We start from the raw sequence: 23087 nt of genomic DNA on the forward strand, positions 1-23087 counted from the left end.
GTTTTTAGCTCTTAGGAGGAAATGTTGCTCCATGTCCTTCCTAACCACTTGTGAAATTATGAAGTGTTGAAACGTGAGTGGCTGCTGAAAGCTTGAATGGATAAATGGCATTTTACCAAGACGGGAATGTACCTGCAGAATGTGTGTTAGCATGTTTGCATATGTGTGTGTGTGTGTGAGACAGAAACCCTTATAACGTCCAGCTGTCTAACAATAGACTGGGCAGCCATAGGGTGCTGCAGTCACATGAGGAAGAAGGGCTGGACTATGTATCCTTAATGCTCAACCTGTTGGTGAACTTCAAGGAGCTGAAGTCTGTCGCTCGTCTCTGTCTGGGTCACAGGTAAGGACTCTCCTATATGTCAGCACTGCTACTTTAAATTAAAGCCTTGTTTAGTCATAAATCTGGAAATTATTTGCTGTCTAACAAATATTTATTGGAGATAACTGATTAAATAAGATCTTAAAGTCACGTTTATCTACATTTACTTTGTTGAACTGCATCCATAACCACTTAGAATACTTGCTTCTCACTAGTGAACTGGTATTTACAATGACCTGACACAAAATAAACTGAATATTTGTAGAGTAAAAATCCAAAGTCCACTTACGTGAACTTTACTTTACTGGAGTATTTTAATTTTAAGCTACTTTATAGTACTTCACCACATTTTAGAGCAAAATTTCCTTTTTATTTCACCAACACTAACATTACTTTTGAGACACTAAACACAAACTGCTCCGTACTCCGACACAAGACAGATGAAATATTTGTAGAGTAATAACTTGAGGTGGAAGAAACAGAGTACATTTACTTGAATACTGTACTTGAGTACAAATTTGAGGTTCTTTACTTTTGTGTTACTTTATATTTCTACCTCAGATCATTATATGATATAAGTTATTTCACTTAAATTACCTTCCAGCTGTAGTAACTACCAGTAGTTACCTCTCAGATTATGAATTTACATGCAAAACATACGACTTTGTCAACAAGTAATTAGAACTACAGCAGCATCTGAACTACAACACTGAAATACTTTATACAGCTTGACACTTTTTGGTTCTTAAGTACATTTTGCTGCTAATACTGAAAAGTTATTTTAAAGAGGACCTATTGTGCTCATTTTCAGATGCATACTTGTATTTTGGGTTTCAACTAGAACATGTTTACATGCTTTAATGTTTAAAAAACACTTTATTTTTCTCATACCGGCTATGCTGCAGCACCTCTTTTCAACCTCTGTCTGAAACGCTCTGTTTGAGGTAATCTGTTGTGATTGGTCAACTGAACCAAACTCTTCAGACTCCGCTCCAGCTCCGCTCTAAATAGATTGTTTGAGGGCGTGCCAAACTAGCCGCTGAGCAGGTATTATGCAAATATGTTGCTTGGTGACATCACCACGTTATGGAAGAAAAGGCGGGACTTCAATCAAGGCGTTTCAGGCAGTTGAGGAGCAGTGTTTCTGTGGGGGAGAGTAACTCCCTTTGGTGTGGACTTTGAGCTTTGTAATGTTGCAAATCTCTTACATTCACAAAAAACTATACAACACACTCAAGGAAAGGGAAAAAGCACAAAAGCATAATAGGTCCTCTTTAATTAAATGTTTTGAATGCATGAGGTTTACTTGTAAAAGAGTATTTTATTGTGACATCGGTACTATTCCTCCAGTAAAAGATAAGAATACTTTTTCCTCTACTGCCACAGATATTTGGGTCACTACTGGTGCTCGCTGTAAACTGCATGAACTGTTTCCGTCTCGTACTCTGCTATGTTGTTTAATGATCAGAAATATTTGCCAGTCTATAAATAGACTAATAGGGATCCATTTTGCAGAGCTCATCCATAACAAAATGTCTGACACGGAAGTCATGGAGGACGAGGAAGTTCAGTATGTACTCATTTTTGTACTTTTGCATTTTCATTATATTAATGTTAATATTGTTTTGGCTTTTCCAATTTATTTATTTATTCTTTTATTATTCTTTTTCGTTTTCTCAATACTTCTGAAGGGAGGAAGGAGGTAAGAAAGTTGCACATGCTCATGTATTTATGTACTTTACCTCATTTAATTTCATTCACATTTTATTAATCATTTATGTTCCTGATCATCAGCACAAGAGGAGGCGATAGGTGAGAAAACTGTAATGTTTTTCCATTTTTTTCTTCTCATTCAACAGTTTTTAATGACCACTTAAATACTGGCTTGTCAATTGTCAATTAATTTATTTATGTTTTCTATTTTATTTTCCCAGATGAGTCAAAGCCCAAACCTAAGTAAGTACCTTAGCTTTTCTTTAATTAAGCAGTTAAAACACCATTTATGGCAGCTTATAATAATAATATATTGTTCACTCCCACAGGTTCATGACAAATATTGCTGCCCCAAAGATCCCTGATGGGGATAAAGTGGATTTTGATGTGAGTTGACCTTAGTAAATATGGAGGACGGAACCTGCCGAAATAAAAAATGTATTAATAAATAAATAACTGACTCGATAAATAAATAAATAAATAAATATGTCATTAAATGTACCTAATATAATATTATAAATGAATATAGGCAATAATTAATTAATAGAATGTGACATAAATTTATATTTATGTTTTAATTTGTTTATTTATTTACTTTTGTATTAATTCCCACATTTATCTATTCTTCCATTTAATTTATATTTATTCACTTTTAAATTTATTATTTTTTTGTATTTTCTTTTATTCATTTAGAATTAATTTTTTAATGTGTTTATTCATTATTAAATTATCTGTATTTATTTATTTATGCATGATTTTCCCTTTGCATTTCCCCTCTAGTCATTTCTTCAACTTATTTATTATATTTTATAAATTTATGTCACATTTTATCAGTTAATTAATGCCTAAATTTATTTTTTATATTATGTTTTGTATATTTAATTTATTTATTGAGTAATTTATTTATTTATTCATTCATTTTTGATTTTGGCATGTTCTGTCCTCCATAATTAAATGCCTCCTTCTTGATAGAAACATCCATTTGGATCTGATCTGATGCATTCTGATTTGTTTTTCTGGTGACAGGACATCCACAGGAAGCGTCAGGACAAGGATCTGTCTGAGCTGCAGTCTCTGATCGAGGCTCACTTTATCCAGAGGAAGAAAGAGGAAGAGGAGCTCATCGCCCTCGTTAACAGAATCGTGAGTGCGTCAATCAAAGAGGAATGATTGTGTTTCTGTTTGGTCCAACAACACAATGACAGTGAATGTTTTTATTTTACAGGAGAAACGTCGTGCTGAGAGAGCAGAGCAGCAGAGGGTCCGGGCAGAGAGGGAGAAGGATAGGCAGGCCAGACTTATGGTATGATCATACATTAACTCAAAACATCATAACAGACAACATTATCAGTTTCTCCTCTAAATGGTTGACCTGTACTGCATACAGGAGGAAAAAGAGCGGAGGGAGGAGGAGGAGCAACGTAAGAAGCACGATGATGACGCCAAGAAGAAGAAGGCCCTCTCCAACATGACCCATCAGTACAGCGCTGGACAGAAGGTCATTCAACTTCCTGTCACCTATTAGTGTTTAAATGTGAAACACAATGAACAGGGATGGAAACAAGTACCTACTCAAGTAGAAGCTACATACATAGAGGCACAAAAGTAGCTCTTTATTATTTACTTTGTTGCACAGGGTCAGCAAACAGGCCGATTCATTATGATTTAATTCATGTAAAGGTCCAGTGTGTAGGGGGATCTACAGTAAGAATCCTTGTTTTTGTTACCTTAGAATGAGTCCTTCATATCTACATAGGGAGCGCAGCGAGTCTTGCAAAAGTTTTTGCAAATCTAGGGTCGTCATCTAGACGTGACCCTCTTCCACGGAGTTTGCCATGTTTCTATGGTAGCCCAGAACAGAGAAACCAAACACTGGCTCTTGTCTGTCCGTCCGTTCGGCCGGTCCATTATCGTGAACGCGATATCTCAGGAACACCTGAAGGGAATTTCTTCAAATTCGGCACATACGTCCACTAGGACTCAAGGATGAACTGATTAGATTTTAGTGGTCAACGGTCAAGGTCACAGTGACCTTACAAAACAAAACATGGATTTAAACTGCAACTTGACTAGTTGGTGGAGACATACAACTGCGAGGCGGTAATTCTAGTTAACCTTTTGAATGCAGGATTTTACTTGTAATGGAAACGTTCTACAATGTTTCATCACTACTTTCACTTGAGCAAAAAATCTGAATACTTTGTATATATATACAACTTTAGTATTATAGTATCAGGGTTACACTGGCAACCAGCAGAGAGGACTCAATCACACGACTCACAGACAAAAGGTTCAAGTATGAATCTTTACTTGGCAATAACACAATAGGCCTATAACTGTAACTGTCCAGAGAAGACAAACATCCAGAAGCAGGGTACAAAACACGAGGAGTCTAATCAGAAAACAATCGCTGTAACGCTCATTAAAACAGTAATGACGAACTGGCACAGACAAAGGGAGCACACTGACTAAATAACGAGGAAGGGTAATTGGGGACAAGTGAGACTGATCAGAGCGGGGAAGTAATCACACAAGGGCAGGAAGTGAAGTATCTGAAACGAGAGACAGAGGTGAGTATATCAAAATAAAACAGGAAATAATAACTAGAAACAAGGAAAACATAACTTAATCATGGTACCGGGGTGTAACATATAGCCTAGTAGTTTTCCTAATATATTTTTTTTATCAATCCCTTGTAGGAGAAATATGAAAACAACTTTTTCTTTGTTGCATTCAGATTGACCTATGTGTCTTTCTGCTCTATGACCAACACAGGGTGACAACAGAAAAGGAGCCAAGAAACAAACTGAGAGGGAGAAGAAGAAGAAGATCCTGGCCGACCGCAGGAAGGTTCTAAGCGTTGATCATCTGAACGAGGAGAAACTCAAGTACGTCAAAGCTGTACACATCATGTCTCATGATTTTGATGATACAATTGGTATAAAATACTCGTAATGTGACCTGTGGTTGTTTTGTGTTTAGGGAGAAGGCCAACGAGATGTGGCAGTGGCTGATGGGGCTGGAGGCTGAGAAGTTTGATCTTGGTGAAAAACTCAAAAGACAGAAGTACGACGTAAGTCATCCAGCACACCACAAAGTAAAGGACATATTTGATTTGGTGATGAGGTCCTCTATGAGAAACAAAAGAGGAAGATCTCGACAAACACAAACAGTCTCTGCTATAGCCTCCTCAACATGCATCCTCCTTTAGTTTAGTGTGACATATAAGTGTCTGACAAATGACAGGTGTCCACGTTGGGTCAACAGAGGCTTTCCAGTTGCTGTTGACAACCTTTGCTGGGCTTATCTGGTATCATGTGTGTGTTCTTTAAAAAGCTTAGCAGGTTTATGTGTTCTTGCAGATCAACCAGCTTCTTGCTCGAGTCCAGGACCACCAGAGGTAAATATACACAAACACCCTTCTCCACAAATGTGCCATTATGTACATTAACATTACATTATTATGCACATTATGCCAATTCTTATACTCCATACCACTTCACATTTCCCCATTGTTATGTATGGAAGGATCACAGATCACAAGAACTTATTTGAATGTTAAAACACAGACACTTAAACTATAGACTATAGACCACCCATCTCAGCCTCTGGCATTGCCTTATGAACGTTTTTGCAATTATTTTTAATGTTGCATCTGGCAGCTTCTGCATGGTAATCTAAATCGACCTTTTTCCTTTAGGGACCCTTTTTCTATCGTTGAGTAAACTGACGACCGCTGACTAAGTGACATATTTTATGGACATTTCATATTATATTCAATGCATAACAACATCAGTACAGAACAACTGATAAACTGTACAATTAACCCAAACAGTGGACGCAATAACTGGAGGAAGTTTGTGTAAAACGAGCGGTTTGGATGAATTTAAGCAGATTATTTCCTGTGAATGTTGCATCGGAGATGAGTTTTCCTGTTATTTTTAGGAACTTTAAATACAATTCTGTCTGTATTATTATTATTTTATTTTATTTTTTTACAATTATTTATACTTAATAGGCTTTTTTTTGGCAAATTCAGTGTTTTCTTCCCCCTGATGCTTGGCCATTGTTCTATTAGCTCTTTGGTTGTTTTAACTGCGTACTTTTCTAATGCAGGATGAGTCTGTTTAGCAGAGAGGGAAAGCTCTGTGAATATAGCATGTGTTCAGGTCTTCACCGTACCCTTATCCTGTTTATATCTTAAATAATAATAATAAATAACAATTTAATTTAGTTTTCTTAAGAGAAATGAATGAATAGATATAAAGTTGTCTTACACCCCTTAAAATCAAGAAGGCCTCCTAACCCCCCCCGTGAAGCTCTGGTGACCCCTAGTGGGGGTCGGGACCCCCAGGTCGGGAACCAGTGATCTAATTGCTATGGTCTGAAATTTCAGTGCAGCATATGCAAAAACCTTCCTACAGAAGTTGAACAATTATGCATAACTGCATACTTCGATACATATTTGAGCATGAACAGGACTCTACAAAGAAAAAATAAACTGGATTTTTATTTGCAATGTCATTAGCGTGACAAAGGCTCAAGTTTCACTGATATCATTTGCTGTATTCTTACAATTCTGATTTAAGCAAAACTTATTTTGTGTCACAACAGCATCTACAAGTCTGAGACAGAGAATATTTACCATCAACACCACACCCTGTTCGCTGTTTTGTGTATTGATCTGTTGAGTGCTGCAATCGAATGACCTCCACTTGTCCCAAACCCCCTGATTGCAGTGCTCTGCATTTGGCATTAATCTTTCCCTGCATCCTTTCAGTGCCAAAGGACGTGGAAAGGGCAAGATGGCCGGCCGGCTCAGGTAAAGGAGCAGCCAGACGGGGACGAAGCAGACCGCAACACCAGCGATCAGCCCATGTGTCTATTATGTGTGTATTCATTGATCAGCTGTGTTCGGTTACATGTCAATTATCATGAAATCAAAACAATAAATAAGTCATTACATCCTGTCTGCTGCCTCTCTGCAAATTATTGTCTGTTTATGTGTATTTAAGCCCAATATACAACAGTACCATAACACATTTATACAAAAACTCAAGCAGTAACGGCCCATTGAATGTCCTGAAACCTCTAAAAATGTGTAGAAGATCTTGTTGAAACATGTAAACAAGGGGACAAGTATGAGTGTGTTATAGAATAGTTTCATGTCTAAATAAAAATAATACTGTTCTTAACAGAAACCAGAAGAAAGTGTAGAAATAGGGAGTATTTTTCCCATACAAATTATTTAAATTAAGTGCATTTCTTTGGAACAACAACAAATACTTTGTCAACATCTAATAAAAGAATTGACATGATGAAGAGAGCGTCTACGTGTTGCAGCATGGGTTTGTCATTTCCATCTTTAATTCAAATCTACATTAAGAGCAGACAATCCTCAGCAAGGCTCCACATAGTGGTGATGCGTACAGTGTCTACTTATTTATTGTTTCAGTTACATAAGAAAAATATAATTACTAGAACAGGAGCATGTGTGATGCTGAAGGTGAGGAGCTGATATGTACTGCCCTTCATTAAGTCCTTACTGTACATTAAAACTATGTTTCCATATACACATAATATCCACACCAGTGCATTGTCAGATTGTTTCGTGTATGCGGTCTGAGGAGCCGGGAGTCGCAGCAGGAGCGTCTGGATGGTCCATGAGGGATGAAGAGAGCCTGCTGAAGAGAGAGGCCGTGCTCACCACATGTGGGTTTCTCGGATCTCTGCGATCACCTGGCTGGCTCTCTGCAACGCCTGGACACAGAAATTAAACAGGGGAAAAATGAGTGTAAATTCAAAAACTCTATTATTCCTATACCCGGCGTTCATGCCTTGTGGGTACTGCAGTCTGTATCAGCAGAACTCTGTTTAAAAAACAAGGAAGATAACAGCGTGGCTCTAATTACCAACCAAATGTACGGGTGAAAATAGATTCACCATCTTCTCTGAATCTGTCAAAGCATCTCCTGTAATTCGGCAAACACATAACCCACCAAAGAGGACGTGTTAAAGTATTAGTTTACCGTGTGTCTCTGTAACGTGAAATGGACGTAGAGGAAAAGCAGTCTGGTGAGAGTGACCCCTAACAAACGGCACTTCGACACAACACAGCGCTTTCTACGGTTACTGTGGTGTCTTCCTGATTTTAGCAGCTTTTTCTCTCATCAACCTCTCACAGAACTGCATCTGAATTTATTGCCGTTTTGTGGGTTTTTGTTTTGGAAGCCTCTCGCCATGTTGGCATGTTGTGAACGGGCACTGCACTAGTTCCTTATAATTCTAATAAGGGAAGATAGCTTTTATTTGGATTTACTCCTTTGGTATACTAAAAGAGTTGAAGTGAAGAGTGAAAGTTTGAAAGTAAATGTTTTAAAAATATGCCTGACCAACACCTAAATGAGCAGTGAGCATGTGATTGATACAGGATCTTGTTTTGACGATCCATTGTGACACTTGATGAATCGGTTACCTTGAGCATGTCAGCGGCCTCGTTGCGTCTCTGAGCCATGTCCTCGGACTCTGTCAGCAGGTCGTCCAGTAGGCCCGCCTTGTATAACTGACCCACCAGCTCACTCTGCAGGCAGTCTTTCACATGGTTCACCAGGAAGTGCATCACGGCCTTCGGTACACTGAGGCCAAACAAGAACGACAACAGTACAGCACGTAAGAAACGACCAATCATGCCAATATTTACACAAAAAAAAAAAATGGCATCAGAATGGATGGAAAAAAAAAAAGCGTGATGCCGATTACACGCGTACCTGTCCTGGATGTTTTTCCGTACAATGAGGAAGTATGACTTGATGAGTCTCTCGATGACCTCGCAGTCCCTCTGCTCCCTAGCAGACAACTTCCTGGACACTGGAACAGGCTGGCAATGAAAAAAATGATTACAAACTACATTTAAAAAAACACACTGACAGTATTTTTTACTACAAAAAAGATGACTAAATGTGATCTCAAATGCATTAAGTGAAATGTGACCAGGAAAAAACAAACGCAAACAACTGTAAATACTAAGAATAAAGCTATTCAGTGCAATGGCGCATTTATACACAGTATCATGAGACCACAGGTTGTTTTTACATTTCAGGGTGTTTGCCTACTACAGTAGAAAACGTGAGGGGAGCCCCAGCAACTTTCCCTAAAGCCTTTTACTACGTCTTGTTGTTCTCCGTATGTATTACAAAATCACCAGACCACAATGAGACATGGACGATCTCTCGTGCGTCTGTTATGTCTACAAATGCAGAGCACCCACCACATCTAGCAGGTTGACAGCGTAGCCCTTATGTGGGCTTGCAGGGAGAGGGTGCTGCATCATGACTCTGTCACCAGCCAGTCCGTCATCTTTCTTCAACATGCCCCTCCAGGTCCCCGTCCCACTGCTGTCTGTCTGATCGCTGACGGAGCCGCTCTGTGAGCCGCCGGCTGCTCCCTACAGGGAGGAGAGACAAGGGGAGTGCGGACGTGTGATGAATTCGGCACATGCTCAGGCACATACAAGGGCTGGAAATGCATTATGTGTATATAAAACAGTGTACAAAGGTAAGAAAATGAATGTAAACTTTCAAAACAGATCCATATAGTACCATGCCACAGGCCTTCTTTGACTTCACTGCAAAGAAGTTCATTAGTATATTGTTCATTCTTCCAACTTCAACAAGTAAGAGTGTTAGAGTGCAGAAATGACATTACCCAGGTGTAGGATTGGATGATATGAAAATAGATTTAATGAAAAAGCGGGTTTTACTACACTTTTTCCTCAGAATAAGGATTTTTGTCATCAATTTGATCAAGTAAATTTTTTTCTCAGGCATTTCATTCACTGGATTAGGCAGAGGGACACTTTTCCATCAGATTAATTTATATGAAAATGTGTTGTTTTTTTTCAATTGAATTTCGAGAAAATTTACTATATAATGATATATATTTCATATACTGTGGTAAAACATGTTTTTCCATATTCCCCACTCCTACCAAGGCAATAAATAAATAAAATGTTTCTTAATTAACAACACATGCCAAATCAGTATGACTTTATCCTAATAAGCAATATCATATTAGTTGTGTGTTGTTAGTTGTGAGCAATCAACATGCAGCAAAAAGGGTTAGATACATGAGTTAGTTACAAAGTGAAGGTCAAATGTCATTCAGATCAAGTTTATATAGTGTATAAGCTGCCCCTCAAATCCCGCTGCATTTCCAGGCCCAGCCACCTGCTGCAACAGGGGTTTGAGTGAATTTAGAGGAGTAATGGGGTGATGGGATCTGAGCATGACGTAAACTTGGGAAATAAGTTAAATGTGGGTAGGCAGTGAGAGGACGGGACACACCTTGGTGGCCTCGCCCTCGAGGGCAAGAGGCTCGGTGGGAGAAAGAGACTGCCCACCTGGGCCTTTAAGGGACTAGAAGAAGACAACATCAGGAAGAAAAGAGTGGATGGAAAACTAGCAGAGGTGTGCAGGAACTTTACATAATGTAAAGAGAATAACTGTGTTAGATTTAATACGGAAGAATATTTTAAACTTGGTTAATTTTTCAGTGATAAGTGAACTGAAACTTTATGTGCAAGAGTGGCAGAAAAAATCTGTTAAAGCCTGTGACAAGAAACAGAAAGAAACATTCAGATCATGAAGCCTGACTGTACCTTGTCTCTGGGGACAGCAGAGGGAAGGTCTCTCATTCGGTTGCGTCTCTGCTCCTGTGATAAAGACAGAAAAAGAAAAAGAAATGTCATATATTTTTTCTATAACGCAAGCTTGTTGCTCTCTTTGGGAAAAAGTTTTTCATTTACTGCCTTTCTTTACTTTCACACTTTTACATGCATTCACACCTGGGAGCTGTACAGTGAAAGTAGTGGTCACTGAGCATCTTACATAGAGTAGAAGACCGTAGTTGTGCTGTGCTCCCAGTTAAGATTAGTAATGTGAAATGATTAATGCTGAAAAATGACAGTGACATCATCAGGCTGAGATTCTGGTTAAACCTGCTATTTTTTGGGCCACTTGTGGGCAGCAGAAACAAGTTGTGACATATCATCCCCTTTTAAGTTAATATGGCGAACTTGTTAAATAGTGCTTATTTCTACATCCAGCAGTTATGGCGCAACATTAGCGTTCATTCTGAGTCATGTTTTTGGCCATCTGGTGAATGAAAGCCCAGTTTTCACACTCTTTTAGCTCTGATTTTGGTCTCTACCAACTCCTGAGGGAAATATCTGGCTTTTAGCTGCTAAATGTTCCACTTTGCTCACCAGCTAGTTGCTTACTGTGTCTGTCTGCCGTCTGCTGCTGAGCAGGTAGTGTAGAGTGAGTTTTTAACTGAAAACAGCAGCGAGTGTGAATCAAAACAATTGCAGGCAAGGCAGCAAAACAATGAGTTATAAGGCTCCATAAAGCCGAGGGGAAGGACAGAATCAGAGGAGATAATTCTCTGTCGGTTCATCACAACAAGAGACCCCTCTAACATTGTTTTCACATTGTCATTTGATACATCAGTTATTATAAACATATTGATTATAGCCACTTTAAGGATGACAAAACACAGCATTTAGTCGATGCATTATGTGAAGTTAACGTCCAAGAAGTGTAGCGCTGTCTCACCTCTATGTTGTTGTTCATGATGCCACAGGCATCGGCAAAGTCAGGGTGCTTGGTGTTGATGTAGGCCAGCTCAATGGCAACCAGGTTGTGAACCTGAAACAAAAAAAGGTTTATTAATCACTACTAGGATGCCCATAAACTTCCCTTAAATTGGTATTTAGTGTGAGCAGGTCCTGACCATTTCATTGGTGACTGGGAGTCTCTTCCTGAGTAACGAGGTGACCACTTCTACGATGGCATCATGGAGCTTTGGAAACCTCAGTAACTCCTGCACACATAATAGAGATATATGTTTGTTTACATTTTAATAATCACGTAGAACAGTGATGTGGTTAGTCCAGAGCGTGAGTATGTGTGAGCGTGTTTTTTCACCTGCGTGCTGTAGTTGCTGCAGTGCTGGATAATCCTCTGCATCTCCTCGTGAACCAGCTCCACGCAGCGCAGACTGGGCTCCTCCAGGCGCTTCACCTGCCGCTTCACCAGCAACTCAAACGAAACCTCAGGCACGAATAAAGCAGGCCTCGGGCCCTGTCAAACACAATGAAACTATAAGTCTTCAAAAAGGTGCCATTTAAAAAAACACAGATTAGGGAGCAGAAACCCACCGTTGCATTTCTGATTGCTGTGAGCACATCGATGGTTGTCAGACCACCCAGAGGATCTACCGACTCCAACGTGCGACCAAATGTTTCATGAAATATATAACAGATTCTTGCTCCACCACATCTGAAAGGAAGGAGAGGAAACTCTTGAAACATACAGGCAGAAGTTTAATTTAAAGGATAGTTTTGATGCTAGCACCCCTTAGTGGTGTATGGAGGTACATGCAGTTATGACAGTTGTGTAACTCACAGTTCAGTCGTCTCGATGTACTTGGCCGTGCCCTCTATGGTGTGGCAATACTCTGCGGCGAACTTGGTGATGAGCTGCAGCAGTGTGGAGCTCTTGTCATCGACGGGTTCCCCGTAACTGTTGAGTAACGACTGGTACTGCGCCGCCAGCACGTTGATCCTCGTCTTCAGCTCGGGAAGACAGTCTCTGATGTGGTGCATGAGTAACCTGTTATAGGATTAAAGAAATCTGTTTACACTCCGATTGGGAAACAAAGAGGGAGATTTGTTATAACCTACAAAAATACGTTAACGTGGAAGATTTAGAGGTCCCTGTCTTAAGTTCTACTTTGTCAGAAAGGGAGGAAACCTCAAATGTACAAGGTCAATAAGCGACTCAAACATTTCATTTGTTAAATAAAAAAAAACTATGAAATATTTAGAATATCTGAGTATTAAAATGAATTTCAGCTCCATACCTGTTCAAAGTTCTTGCCAGATATTTGGTTCCATTTCTGTTTGCGAGGGACGGGTACTTCTTTTGTAGGAAGGCGTATTCATCACGAATGGCATCTGCCACCAACTTCTTGTTATTGATATCCAACTGACTCCTAAGAAAATGCACACACACACACACACATAAAATGAAATACTCAGACATGGCTTTGTGTGTATGACCACCACCACCCACCATGTGACTATAGTTTAGCATTATTGACACAAACTCTCAGATCAAGGTGATATAAGAGGAAATGGTGTATAAGAATCTGGTGGACAGTATTACATTTTTCAACATGGTCATGTGGTATGAAAATCTCAACGTTAGGAATAAATAGAAATTGCAGAGAATAGAAAATATAACCAGTTTAATAGTCAACACGTCATCCCAACTCATCACATACTGATGACCCCTATGTCAGACCCCTACAGTAGGTGTCACCTTTCGGTCGCTGTAAACACGTGCTTAATGTTGTGAATTAAACTAAAACACTTGCTTAAGTTTAGGAAAGAACAACATGGTTGGGCTTAAAGTTACTACGTTTGTAAAGTGAAAATGTGACTTGACGTTCTGAAAATAGAACACAAACGAACAGCTGATTGTAAAGGGAAAGTGAAATTTAACGCACTAGACACGAACAGCGGTCTCCTGAATGTGTTTGTTGAACAAAATCCATCACCCCTCCCACACATCTTTTCGCTCTTTAAATTATGTCACCACAGCACTTTCCCTGAGCTGTTACTGTTGCCATGGATGGGTTTACATTGTAGTTAATGGAATGCCCGGTGCGTTTCATACCGTAGCTAAAGGGTGCCTTGTGCGGCTTTGTGACAAAGCGTCAGTATTTGAAACCCTGGGAATGAGAACGGGCTGAAACAGTAGGGAAGCCCCAGATGAGTGAAGCTTTTCCAGTTTATAAGCGATCATTCCCACCCTCTTTTACCTTAAGGCAGGCTCTGTACTGTATTCATTCATTTAAAGTCATGCTGTTTGTTGGTACTGTGTCCCTGCCATTTTTCCTCAGCTTTGTATTGTTTTTTTTTATCATTTTGTGATGAAGCCATAATCACTTTTCCACAACATGGACAAGACAGCTTGTTTGTTCCTTCCATCCTTACTAACTAACTAACTAACTAACTAACTAACTAATGTGGCACAGAAGTGCAGTGTTACCTGTTAACGACTCCAATAATGCCCAGTTTGACAGGAATGACCCTGCCCATCAATACGTCCATGGCATCTGTACCAGCATCCATTAGATCCAGCTTGGTCACCACCGCTAGCGTCCTCCTGCCTGAAGACAAAGACATCATAAACACCTGTCCACATAAAACACCACTGAGGCAGGAAATACAAAGAGTACATGACAATGAAAATAAGGGCTGATATATGCTGATGACACGTAAAAGACAAGTAAAAACAAAAACAAAAATCTTTATACAGTATAACCTAATATCACAAATTTGCCTCAAGCAGCATACAACACCCTCTGTCCTTAGACGCTCGATTCAGATAAGGAAAAACTCCCCCCAAAAAACCTTTAATGGGAAAAAAATGGAAGAAATCTTCAAGAAGAGCAACAGAAGAAAGTGAAGAAAGAATAAACAAGAAGGCCGTTTACCATCGGGGTCGGCCTCGCGGGCTACTTTCAGGGCCTCTGAGGTCGCCATGTCTGTGTTGGCAGCGGTCACAGCCAGGATGATGGAGTTCGGGTTGGAGATGTACTTGAAAATCAACTCTCTGATCTGGATCTCGATGTCTTTGGGCTGGTCTCCCACCGGCAACTGTTTCAACACAAATACACACACATTGACTTCAAACCATGAGATTCATCTGCAGGATCATTTTGAGTTCATAGATCACTCAAGTTTGGACACGGGGGAAGAAAAAGGGAAACCCATCTCACCTTTGTAATGCCAGGAAGGTCTACCAATGTGAGGTTCACAACGTGTGGTGAGAAGACTTTCAGGTGAATAGGTTCATCACTAATACCCTGGGGGAAAAAAAATGACTCAAAATCTCAGGTTGATGCTGATATTTAGAGACCATCCATATATATCATTTCTTCTTTCTTCTTCAACTTTTAACACTCCCTCTTAATAGCCATAATTAACATACCTTGTTATTGCCCGAAATTCTTTCTGTTTCTGCGCTAATTTCTTGCCTGATCTCCTCGAAGTCTGTGTAGATCTGGAAGAGCAATTTAACCATGAAAGGTTCAATATGTTAGCATTGTTTTTTGATACAACAATAACAACATAGAGTAACAAGAAACAGGACATGACAGGGTTTGTTTTCAAAGAGACTTCCTGTTTAGTGTCATGAGGCTATCAGCACATGAAAAGGGCTTCTTTGTTCAAACATAATGAACTATGTGGAGCTCAAGAGACACAATTCAACCTTGGATGAACTTTAATCCAACTGCCACACAAATATCTTTAGCTACTGAGAGGGTGTGTGCGTGAGCTCATTACAGATTACAGATGTAAACACACCGCAAAACCACAGAATGTCCTCATGTAGCTAATCCCTAAATGTCAGTGAATCACTACAGGATACAGGACAGGGGTTTCCCATGATTAGACGCAGTTTATCAAATATTCAGATGTTTCTATATACAGTGCAGCGATGGTGGGAGACTCCATTGAGGGTATTGTTTTCCAGCAGACTGTGAGGACATGACAGTGACAACTCTACCGTGTTTTTGGTGTGTAGAAATTTGCCCCATTCCTCTCCGTCGATGCCTGCAGAAACACAAAGTCGAGGACAGATGTGTCAGTTACTGATGTGGCCTTGAGATCAGTGTTACTATTAATACTAGTGCTATGCCTCATGGGAGGAATTCTCTGTTGGCAAAGATGGGATGGAAAAAACTCCTCAGGGCAAAAAATCCACAGCTGAAGAGTTTTTAAAAAAAAAGAACACAGTGGAACGACTGTTGTTTTCACACAACAGTCACGGAAGCAAATAAAAGCCTAAAGCATGAAAAAGCATGTGCTTTTGGGGAAGCAGACAGGGACCTAGGGAGTCTTTGAAAAACAAAGCAATTATCTCAGCTGCAATAATCAACATCGCAACAAAAACAAGGAAACATCACATGGGTGGAGTCTGTTAGTCAACTTAGAGGAAGCTGGTATTTGAAGACATCATAGGTGTCATATAGGTGAACTTTTAAAATGTAAAACTTTGAGAGGAATCGGCTTATTTTCTTTGTCCAACTTCAACTGACAGAGACCAGCCTGAATTGAGGAGAGGGCTTGAGCTGAATAAAGTGAAGCCACGTGGTTTGGCAGCTTTGGAAAAAGCTACAGAAATGCAAGTGCAGGATGGGGCAGAATGGGCAAAAGAGACGGAGGGGGTTATGTAATATATACAAACACAGAAAGGCAAAGAACAAGGAAAAGGAGACCTCTGTTAAGGCGTCCATTTTTCTTGGATTCTGTGGTTAAAGAGAGACGACAGGAGACAAAAGGGTTAGCCACGCTATCTGCAGCTCCTGCATGACACACTGCAGCAATGCAGAGTCGCTCTGACAAAGGCTGCTCCCAGAGGACTGCGTTGAATAAATGCAGGTATTTGGCACATTTCCCTGCTGTTCTTTTCACTGAGCGGTGGATGGTATCAGTGCTCAGTTAAACTGTTTCTTTCACAATATAAATACATTCCATAGTTGAATAAATAATTACTACAGCACCGTAGCAGAGAAGTCTCATGACCTTGACAAAGGGTCCGTTAAAGATCTATGCTCTTGGCCAGTGAAAGTGAAGCATCGTCAGATTGCTAAATTTAAATGACTCTTTACAGCTTCCTGTCTGATTCATGCCTTAACTGTGACATCCCCATACACACACGAAACAAAATGTATTGTAGAAGTACACCAACTAGTCTTAATTAATTCTACATTTCCTGATATAGTTTCACGATATTTGCGCAGGCCAATGTATTGTCTGACATTAGCTTATTGCACATATATTGGAGCGGTGTTTATGTGGCTGAAGTAACAAGAAATTGCAAAGCAGAAATGTCAAACTAAGTTTGACGCCTTTTAGAAACACCTGTCACCTTTATATAGTTTGTCTACCAGAAAGCACTGAAAAGTTATTTTTCAAATATAAAATGTCCCTTTTCAGTATGTACCCATCACAATTTTAAGAAACCTATATCAAGATTGTTTGTTTTCTTTTTAACAGAAAAAAAAATAATAATAAAATACTATCGGCGGATGTATTGTTATCAGAGTTTTTAAACACCCAAATATCAAAATCAGTATCTGCCTTAAAAAAATCCAGCACCGGTCTGGCTATAACGCATGTACAGTATATTGACTATATATGTAAAAATAGTAAATATCAAATAGTTTAGTTTGTCGGAGAAGATTAATATGCAACAACTCCACAGATACAGTAATAACAGAGGTGACAGTGACGTTACCATTCTCTTCACTGGTTTTCCTGCGGTCCTCTGGATCGATGTGCACTAGCTGCAGGATAAGGGGCCGGCGTGTGACGATGCCAGTGCCTCGCGGCAGGAGGTCCCGGCCAACCAGGCTTTCTAAAACTGAACTCTTCCCACTGCTCTGTAGACAATAACAAAAACAACATCATTAAAAAGAAACATTAGTGGGGAGACTGAAGAATGAATTACTCGTTAACAAGAGAAATCAGTCTTAACTGCATTTGGATCAGAGGAGCGAAGGTCTAATTTAGCTCTAGGCCCCCAAAAAAGTGGGTTGTACTTTCAGATTTGGTGCCGTAGTTGGCCATGCTGAACGTCACTCACTGATCAAACACAAACGTTGTGGCATCTCCAACTGTACAGTCTTTATTCACACAAGCACTGGGTGTAACTAGGAAAACATTTTTCTGGTTTATTGGCATGTGTGATCAAGTAACTCCTAATGAGATCTGGCTAACTGAAATACCTCACTTAGCTCACTTGGCTAGCAGATTTCTCTTTATTGGACTGGTACAGATTTCTTCAGTAGGAAATGAAGGCTACAGATGCAATCAGTTACTTCCTCTGTAGCAGTAAACCTAATGTTTTTTTGACTGATATAGGTACTAGGTTGGCCTATAAATAGACCTGACAGGGATAACCAATACTTGGAATCAGATCTCAGTTCCAGCTGTCCTTAACTCAAGGTCTTTGCAGATCTGGGCCTTTGTGGAGCCCTGGCAAGGCCAAACATAAGAAATTACACTTGTAAACCGTCCTCTGACTTGTCCTGTCTCACTGTAACACCATCAGACGCTTGCCAAAAGGGCTGAGACAGCCACATCCTCTTAGCTGACTAGTGAAAGTAAATGTGGTAGACCAAAACTTGACACTTTAAACCAATTAGGCTTTAATGCGTACACATAAGGTAAAAGTTAGCTAAGGTAGAAGAAAAGGTGTTGATTCAACTTCATGGTCATTAGTAGTTTGTGGTGCTGTTGAATTGTGTTTAACTGAGGGGTGTTTGTAATATTTTGTTCACCCCATTTCTATACATGAGGGTAGACTACATATATCACTAACAGGGTCTGAAATTAACCTTTTTCCTCACCTGCCACTGTGGCAGGTCACTGAACATTTCTACCGGCCACTCAATTTTTTTTGTCTGCCACTTCTGAAATCTAGGTAGAACGCTTTAAAATTGTAAACACTGAGTCAGTGGTACCAGACGGTAGAATTTTGGAATATATTATGTAACCTTAATCTATGACTATATGTAATTTAAGCTTTAGAGTTGCTTTTTAAAAATAATATTTATTAATATAAGGAAAACCTGTCTGCCATGGTGGCAGGTGACCTAAATTTTTACCTGCCACAGCCAACATTAATCCTGTATTTGGCAGGTGGCAGGTGCTAATTTCATTCCCTGATCACTAATAATATATTAAACCTGGAACTAAAACTGAACATATAACCTTTATGAAGGCAGGATTTATTGCAGGGCTTACATGTTATATTAACCAGCATTAGTTTTAGCTAGGTGTGTCTAATAAACTGGCAACTGAGAGAAGTTTCTATTGTTTCTATTGTGAATGGAAAATATTTTTAAGACGCAACATGTTTTCATATAGATGTTTGGTAGTGTGAATGGTATGAGGAAAAGGAATGAATTATGTTTGATAACCCATATGTAATGTAAATAAATCATTGTATTTTTAGGATAGTGATCTGAAGGCTATGTGGATAACTAGCTAGCTATGTTGAGTTTATAAGTGAGATCACATGTAGCTAATGCTACTGAGGGGTGTTTGTAATATTTTGTTCACCCCATTTATATTTATATATTTATATTTATATATATATATATGTATATATATATATATATATATACACACAGTGCCTTCAGAAAGTATTCAGACCCCTTCACTTTTTTCACATTTTGTTATGTTGCAGCCTTATGCTAAAATCGATAAAATATTTTTTTTCCCTCATCAATCTACACGCAATACACCACAATGACAAAGTGGAAACAGAATTTTAGAAATTTTTGCAAATTTATTAAAAAGGAAAAACTGAAATATCACATTTACTTAAGTATTCAGACCCTTCACTATGACGCTTGAAATTTAGCTCAGTTCCCTCCCATTTTCTTCGATCATCTTTGAGATGTTTCTCCACCTTTACTGGAGTCCACCAGTGGTAAATTCAATTGATTGGACATGATTTGGAAAGGCACAGACCTGTCTCTATAAGGTCTCACAGCTGACAACGCATATCAGAGCAAAAACCAAACCATGAGGTCGAAGGAACTGCCTGAAGAGCTCAGAGACGGGATTGTGTTGAGGTACAGATCTGGGGAAGGCTACAAAAAAAATCTGCTGCATTGAAGGTCCCCAAGAGCACTGTGGCCTCCATAATCCTTAAATGGAAGAAGTTTGGAACAACCAGGACTCTCACTAGAGCTGGCCGCTCAGCCAAACTGAGAAATCAGGGGAGAAGGGCCTTGGTAAGAGAGGTGACCAAGAACCCGATGGTCACTCTGGCTGAGCTCCAGAGATCCTGTGTGGAGATGGGAGAAACTTCCAGTAGGACAACCATCACTGCAACACTTCAGCCATCTGGGCATATGGCAGAGTGGCCAGACGGACACGAAAGCCCGCTTGGAGTTTGCAAAAAAGCACCTAAAGGACACTCAGACTGTGAGAAACAAGATTCTCTGGTCTGATGACCCAAGATTGAACTGTTTGGCCTCAATTCTAAGCGTCATGTCTGGAGGAAGCCAGGAACCGCTCATCACCTGCCCAATACCATCCCAACGGTGAAGCATGGTGGTGGCAGCATCATGCTGTGGGGGTGTTTTTCAGCGGCAGGGACTGGGTGACTGGTCAGGGTTGAGGGAAAGCTGAACGGAGTAAAGTACAGAGATATTCTTAATGAAAACCTGGTCCAGAGCACTCAGGACCTCAGACTGGGCCGAAGGTTCACCTTCCAACAGGACAATAACCCTAAGCACACAGCCAAGATAACGCAGGAGTGGCTTAGGGACAACTCTGTGAATGTCCTTGAGTGGCTCAGCCAGAGCCCTGACTTGAACCCAATCGAACATCTCTAGAGAGACGTGAAAAAGTCTGTCCACCGACGGTCCCCATCCAATCTGACAGAGCTTGAGAGGATCTGCAGAGAAGAATGGCAGAAACTCCCCAAATCCAGGTGTGCAAAGCTTGTCGCGTCATACCCTAGAAGACTCGATGCTGTAATCGCTGCCAAAGGTGCTTCAACTAAGTACTGAGTAAAGGGTCTGAATACTTAAGTAAATGTGATATTTCAGTTTTTCCTTTTTAATAAATTTGCAAAAATTTCTAAAATTCTGTTTCCACTTTGTCATTGTGGTGTATTGAGTGTAGTTTGATGAGGAAAAAAAGTGATTTTATCGATTTTAGCATAAGGCTGCAACATATCAAAATGTGAAAAAAGTGAAGGGGTCTGAATACTTTCTAAAGGCATTGTATATGAGGGTAGACAACATATATCACTAATAATATATTAAACCTGGAACTAAAACTGCACATATAACCTTTATGAAGGCAGGATTTATTGCAGGGCTTGCATGTTATATTAACCAGCATTAGTTGTAGCTAGGTCTATCTAATAAACTGGCAACTTAGAGAAGTTTCTATTGTTTCTATTGTGAATTGAACATATTTTTAAGACACAACAAATGATGATATTTATCTGTTAGATCATGATACATTCAGTCGGAGCCTTTCTATTTTCTTTGAGTTTTTCTTTTTTTTTTACGTGTATTACGATGTGTTATGTTAGTGTATGATGAGTAGTGTGAATGTGTATTTTTTTGTATTGTCACCATGTAAACTATGTGGACCCCAGGAAGAATAGCTGCTGCTATGCAAAAGCTAATGGGGATTTTAATAAACAAACAAACAATATAGCAAATCATGTTTTCATATAGATGCTTGGTAGTATGCATGGTATGAGGAAAGGAATGAATTATGTTTAATAACCTATATGTAATGTATTTTTAGGATAGTGATCTGAAGGAACCTTGTTATTTGGCAGGTGGCAGGTGCCAATTTCATTCCCTGATCACTAATAATATATTAAACCTGGAACTAAAACTGAACATATAACCTTTAAGAAGGCAGGATTTATTGCAGGGGCTTACATGTTATATCAACCAGAATTAGTTTTAGCTAGGTGTGTCTAATAAACTGGCAACTGAGAGAAGTTAATATAAATATATATATATATATATATATATATATATATATATATATATATGTGTATATATGTGTATATATATATATGTGTATATATATGTGTATATATATATGTGTATATATATATGTGTATATATATATGTGTATATATATGTGTGTGTATATATATATATATAGCAAATCATGTTTTCATATAGATGCTTGGTAGTATGAATGCTATGAGGAAAGGAATGCATTATGTTTAATAACCCATATGTAATGTAAATAAATCAGTATTTTAGGATAGTGATCTGAAGGCTAGTTATGTGGATAACTGCCAAAACTAGCTAGCTAGGTTGAGTTTATAAGTGAGATCACATGTAGCTAATGCTAACTTAGCTGCTAAGTATAGCTTAGATTTAAACAAGGCTAAGTTTATGGAAGATCAGACTACACGGTACATTTGTACTAACGTTACACCTGCATGACACCGAAAGAAAAACTGAGATTTAGAGAGCAGAGCCGCCACAACAGTAAGTTGTCGCAGGCTAACCTGCTAGCTTTAAACCAGAGTGACGTTTCTCACCTGCGTTCCTACGACAACTATCTGCGGCAGCTGGATGATGTCTGCTCCCACCGTGTTAAACACATCCTGGAGTTTGTTTATCACAGGTATGAGGGCCTCCATGTGAACTCCGATACTGACTCCCGGACCTGTCAAAGTTTCTTTACCCTGCTGCACAGGGGGACAAAGTCATTCAATGTCTCTCGGCTGAATGCTACTGGCGTCTCTTTGGATCTACCAACGACTGCGCACTAACAGTTGCTCAGTGTTGAATCATGGGAGATGGAGTTCACTGGAGTCACGCTTAACATTCCTGTGCTTGGGGGTTGACGTTTCGCTGAACTACATTTCCTATGAGTGACGTCATATTCGTGTTCGACCAATGAAAAGACAGATGCATATTTTTCCTCTACGCAACCGTAGCTAAGGTGAGTACCAAAATATTTTGCTATATGTCAAACCCATGAATACAGACTTTACTGATACAGGCTTTACTGATACAGGCTTTACTGATACAGGCTTGGCTTAGCGTCAGGGAAATTAGCTGATTGGCAAATTTTTGGTAGACATAAGTATGGACATAAATTGGAATAAAAACTTTACCAGAGGGAGACTTTTTGGATCCATAGATTGGATACCTTAAAGGTCCCATATTGTACAAAAATTAAATGTAAACTTCAAGATTTTGATTCCCTCTCTGACCAAAATAAAATACAACATCTACTTGGAGAAAATATTGTCATCGCCATAGAAGCTGCAGGATACCTCAGTGCATGTCACAGCCTAAGAGACAACCACAACAACAACACATAATAGATGTAACTCACACTCTGTCTTTTATTTACTCCTCTACTTCATGTTTTTATTTTTTATTTTTTATTTTTTTATATATACAT

At 39.3% G+C, this 23087-nt stretch overlaps 2 protein-coding genes across 6 annotated transcripts; one reads left to right on the forward strand and one right to left on the reverse strand.

The window, feature by feature from the left end:
* The first annotated feature begins 197 nt into the window (after positions 1-197).
* On the forward strand, positions 198-7005 carry tnnt2d (troponin T2d, cardiac). Of its 2 annotated transcripts, none has more exons than XM_037768433.1 (13): positions 198-343; positions 1838-1892; positions 2014-2024; positions 2117-2134; positions 2257-2278; positions 2365-2422; positions 3062-3178; positions 3261-3338; positions 3423-3533; positions 4811-4923; positions 5018-5108; positions 5398-5435; positions 6816-7005. In XM_037768433.1, the coding sequence occupies exons 2-13, from the start codon at positions 1855-1857 to the stop codon at positions 6859-6861; spliced, it is 741 nt and encodes a 246-aa protein (XP_037624361.1). In that variant the 5' UTR covers positions 198-343; positions 1838-1854; the 3' UTR covers positions 6862-7005. The 2 variants fall into 2 exon arrangements, with proteins under 2 accessions (XP_037624361.1, XP_037624362.1); XM_037768434.1 differs by having other exon boundaries at positions 241-357.
* dnm1l (dynamin 1-like) lies at positions 6529-22454 on the reverse strand. Of its 4 annotated transcripts, XM_037768399.1 has the most exons (20): positions 22213-22454; positions 17407-17551; positions 16385-16414; positions 15673-15719; positions 15094-15165; positions 14882-14968; positions 14597-14759; positions 14149-14269; positions 12956-13087; positions 12499-12705; positions 12252-12372; positions 12019-12174; positions 11825-11914; positions 11647-11739; positions 10692-10745; positions 10378-10449; positions 9303-9479; positions 8803-8912; positions 8511-8670; positions 6529-7795 (listed from the first exon to the last, which is right to left on the reverse strand). In XM_037768399.1, the coding sequence occupies exons 1-20, from the start codon at positions 22312-22314 to the stop codon at positions 7739-7741; spliced, it is 2196 nt and encodes a 731-aa protein (XP_037624327.1). In that variant the 5' UTR covers positions 22315-22454; the 3' UTR covers positions 6529-7738. The 4 variants fall into 4 exon arrangements, with proteins under 4 accessions (XP_037624327.1, XP_037624328.1, XP_037624329.1 ...); XM_037768400.1 differs by lacking the exon at positions 16385-16414 and having other exon boundaries at positions 22213-22453; XM_037768401.1 differs by lacking the exon at positions 10378-10449 and having other exon boundaries at positions 22213-22452.
* Positions 22455-23087: the final 633 nt, after the last annotated feature.

This window comes from Sebastes umbrosus, chromosome 4, assembly GCF_015220745.1.
Source record: "Sebastes umbrosus isolate fSebUmb1 chromosome 4, fSebUmb1.pri, whole genome shotgun sequence".
Lineage (NCBI taxonomy): Eukaryota > Metazoa > Chordata > Actinopteri > Perciformes > Sebastidae > Sebastes > Sebastes umbrosus.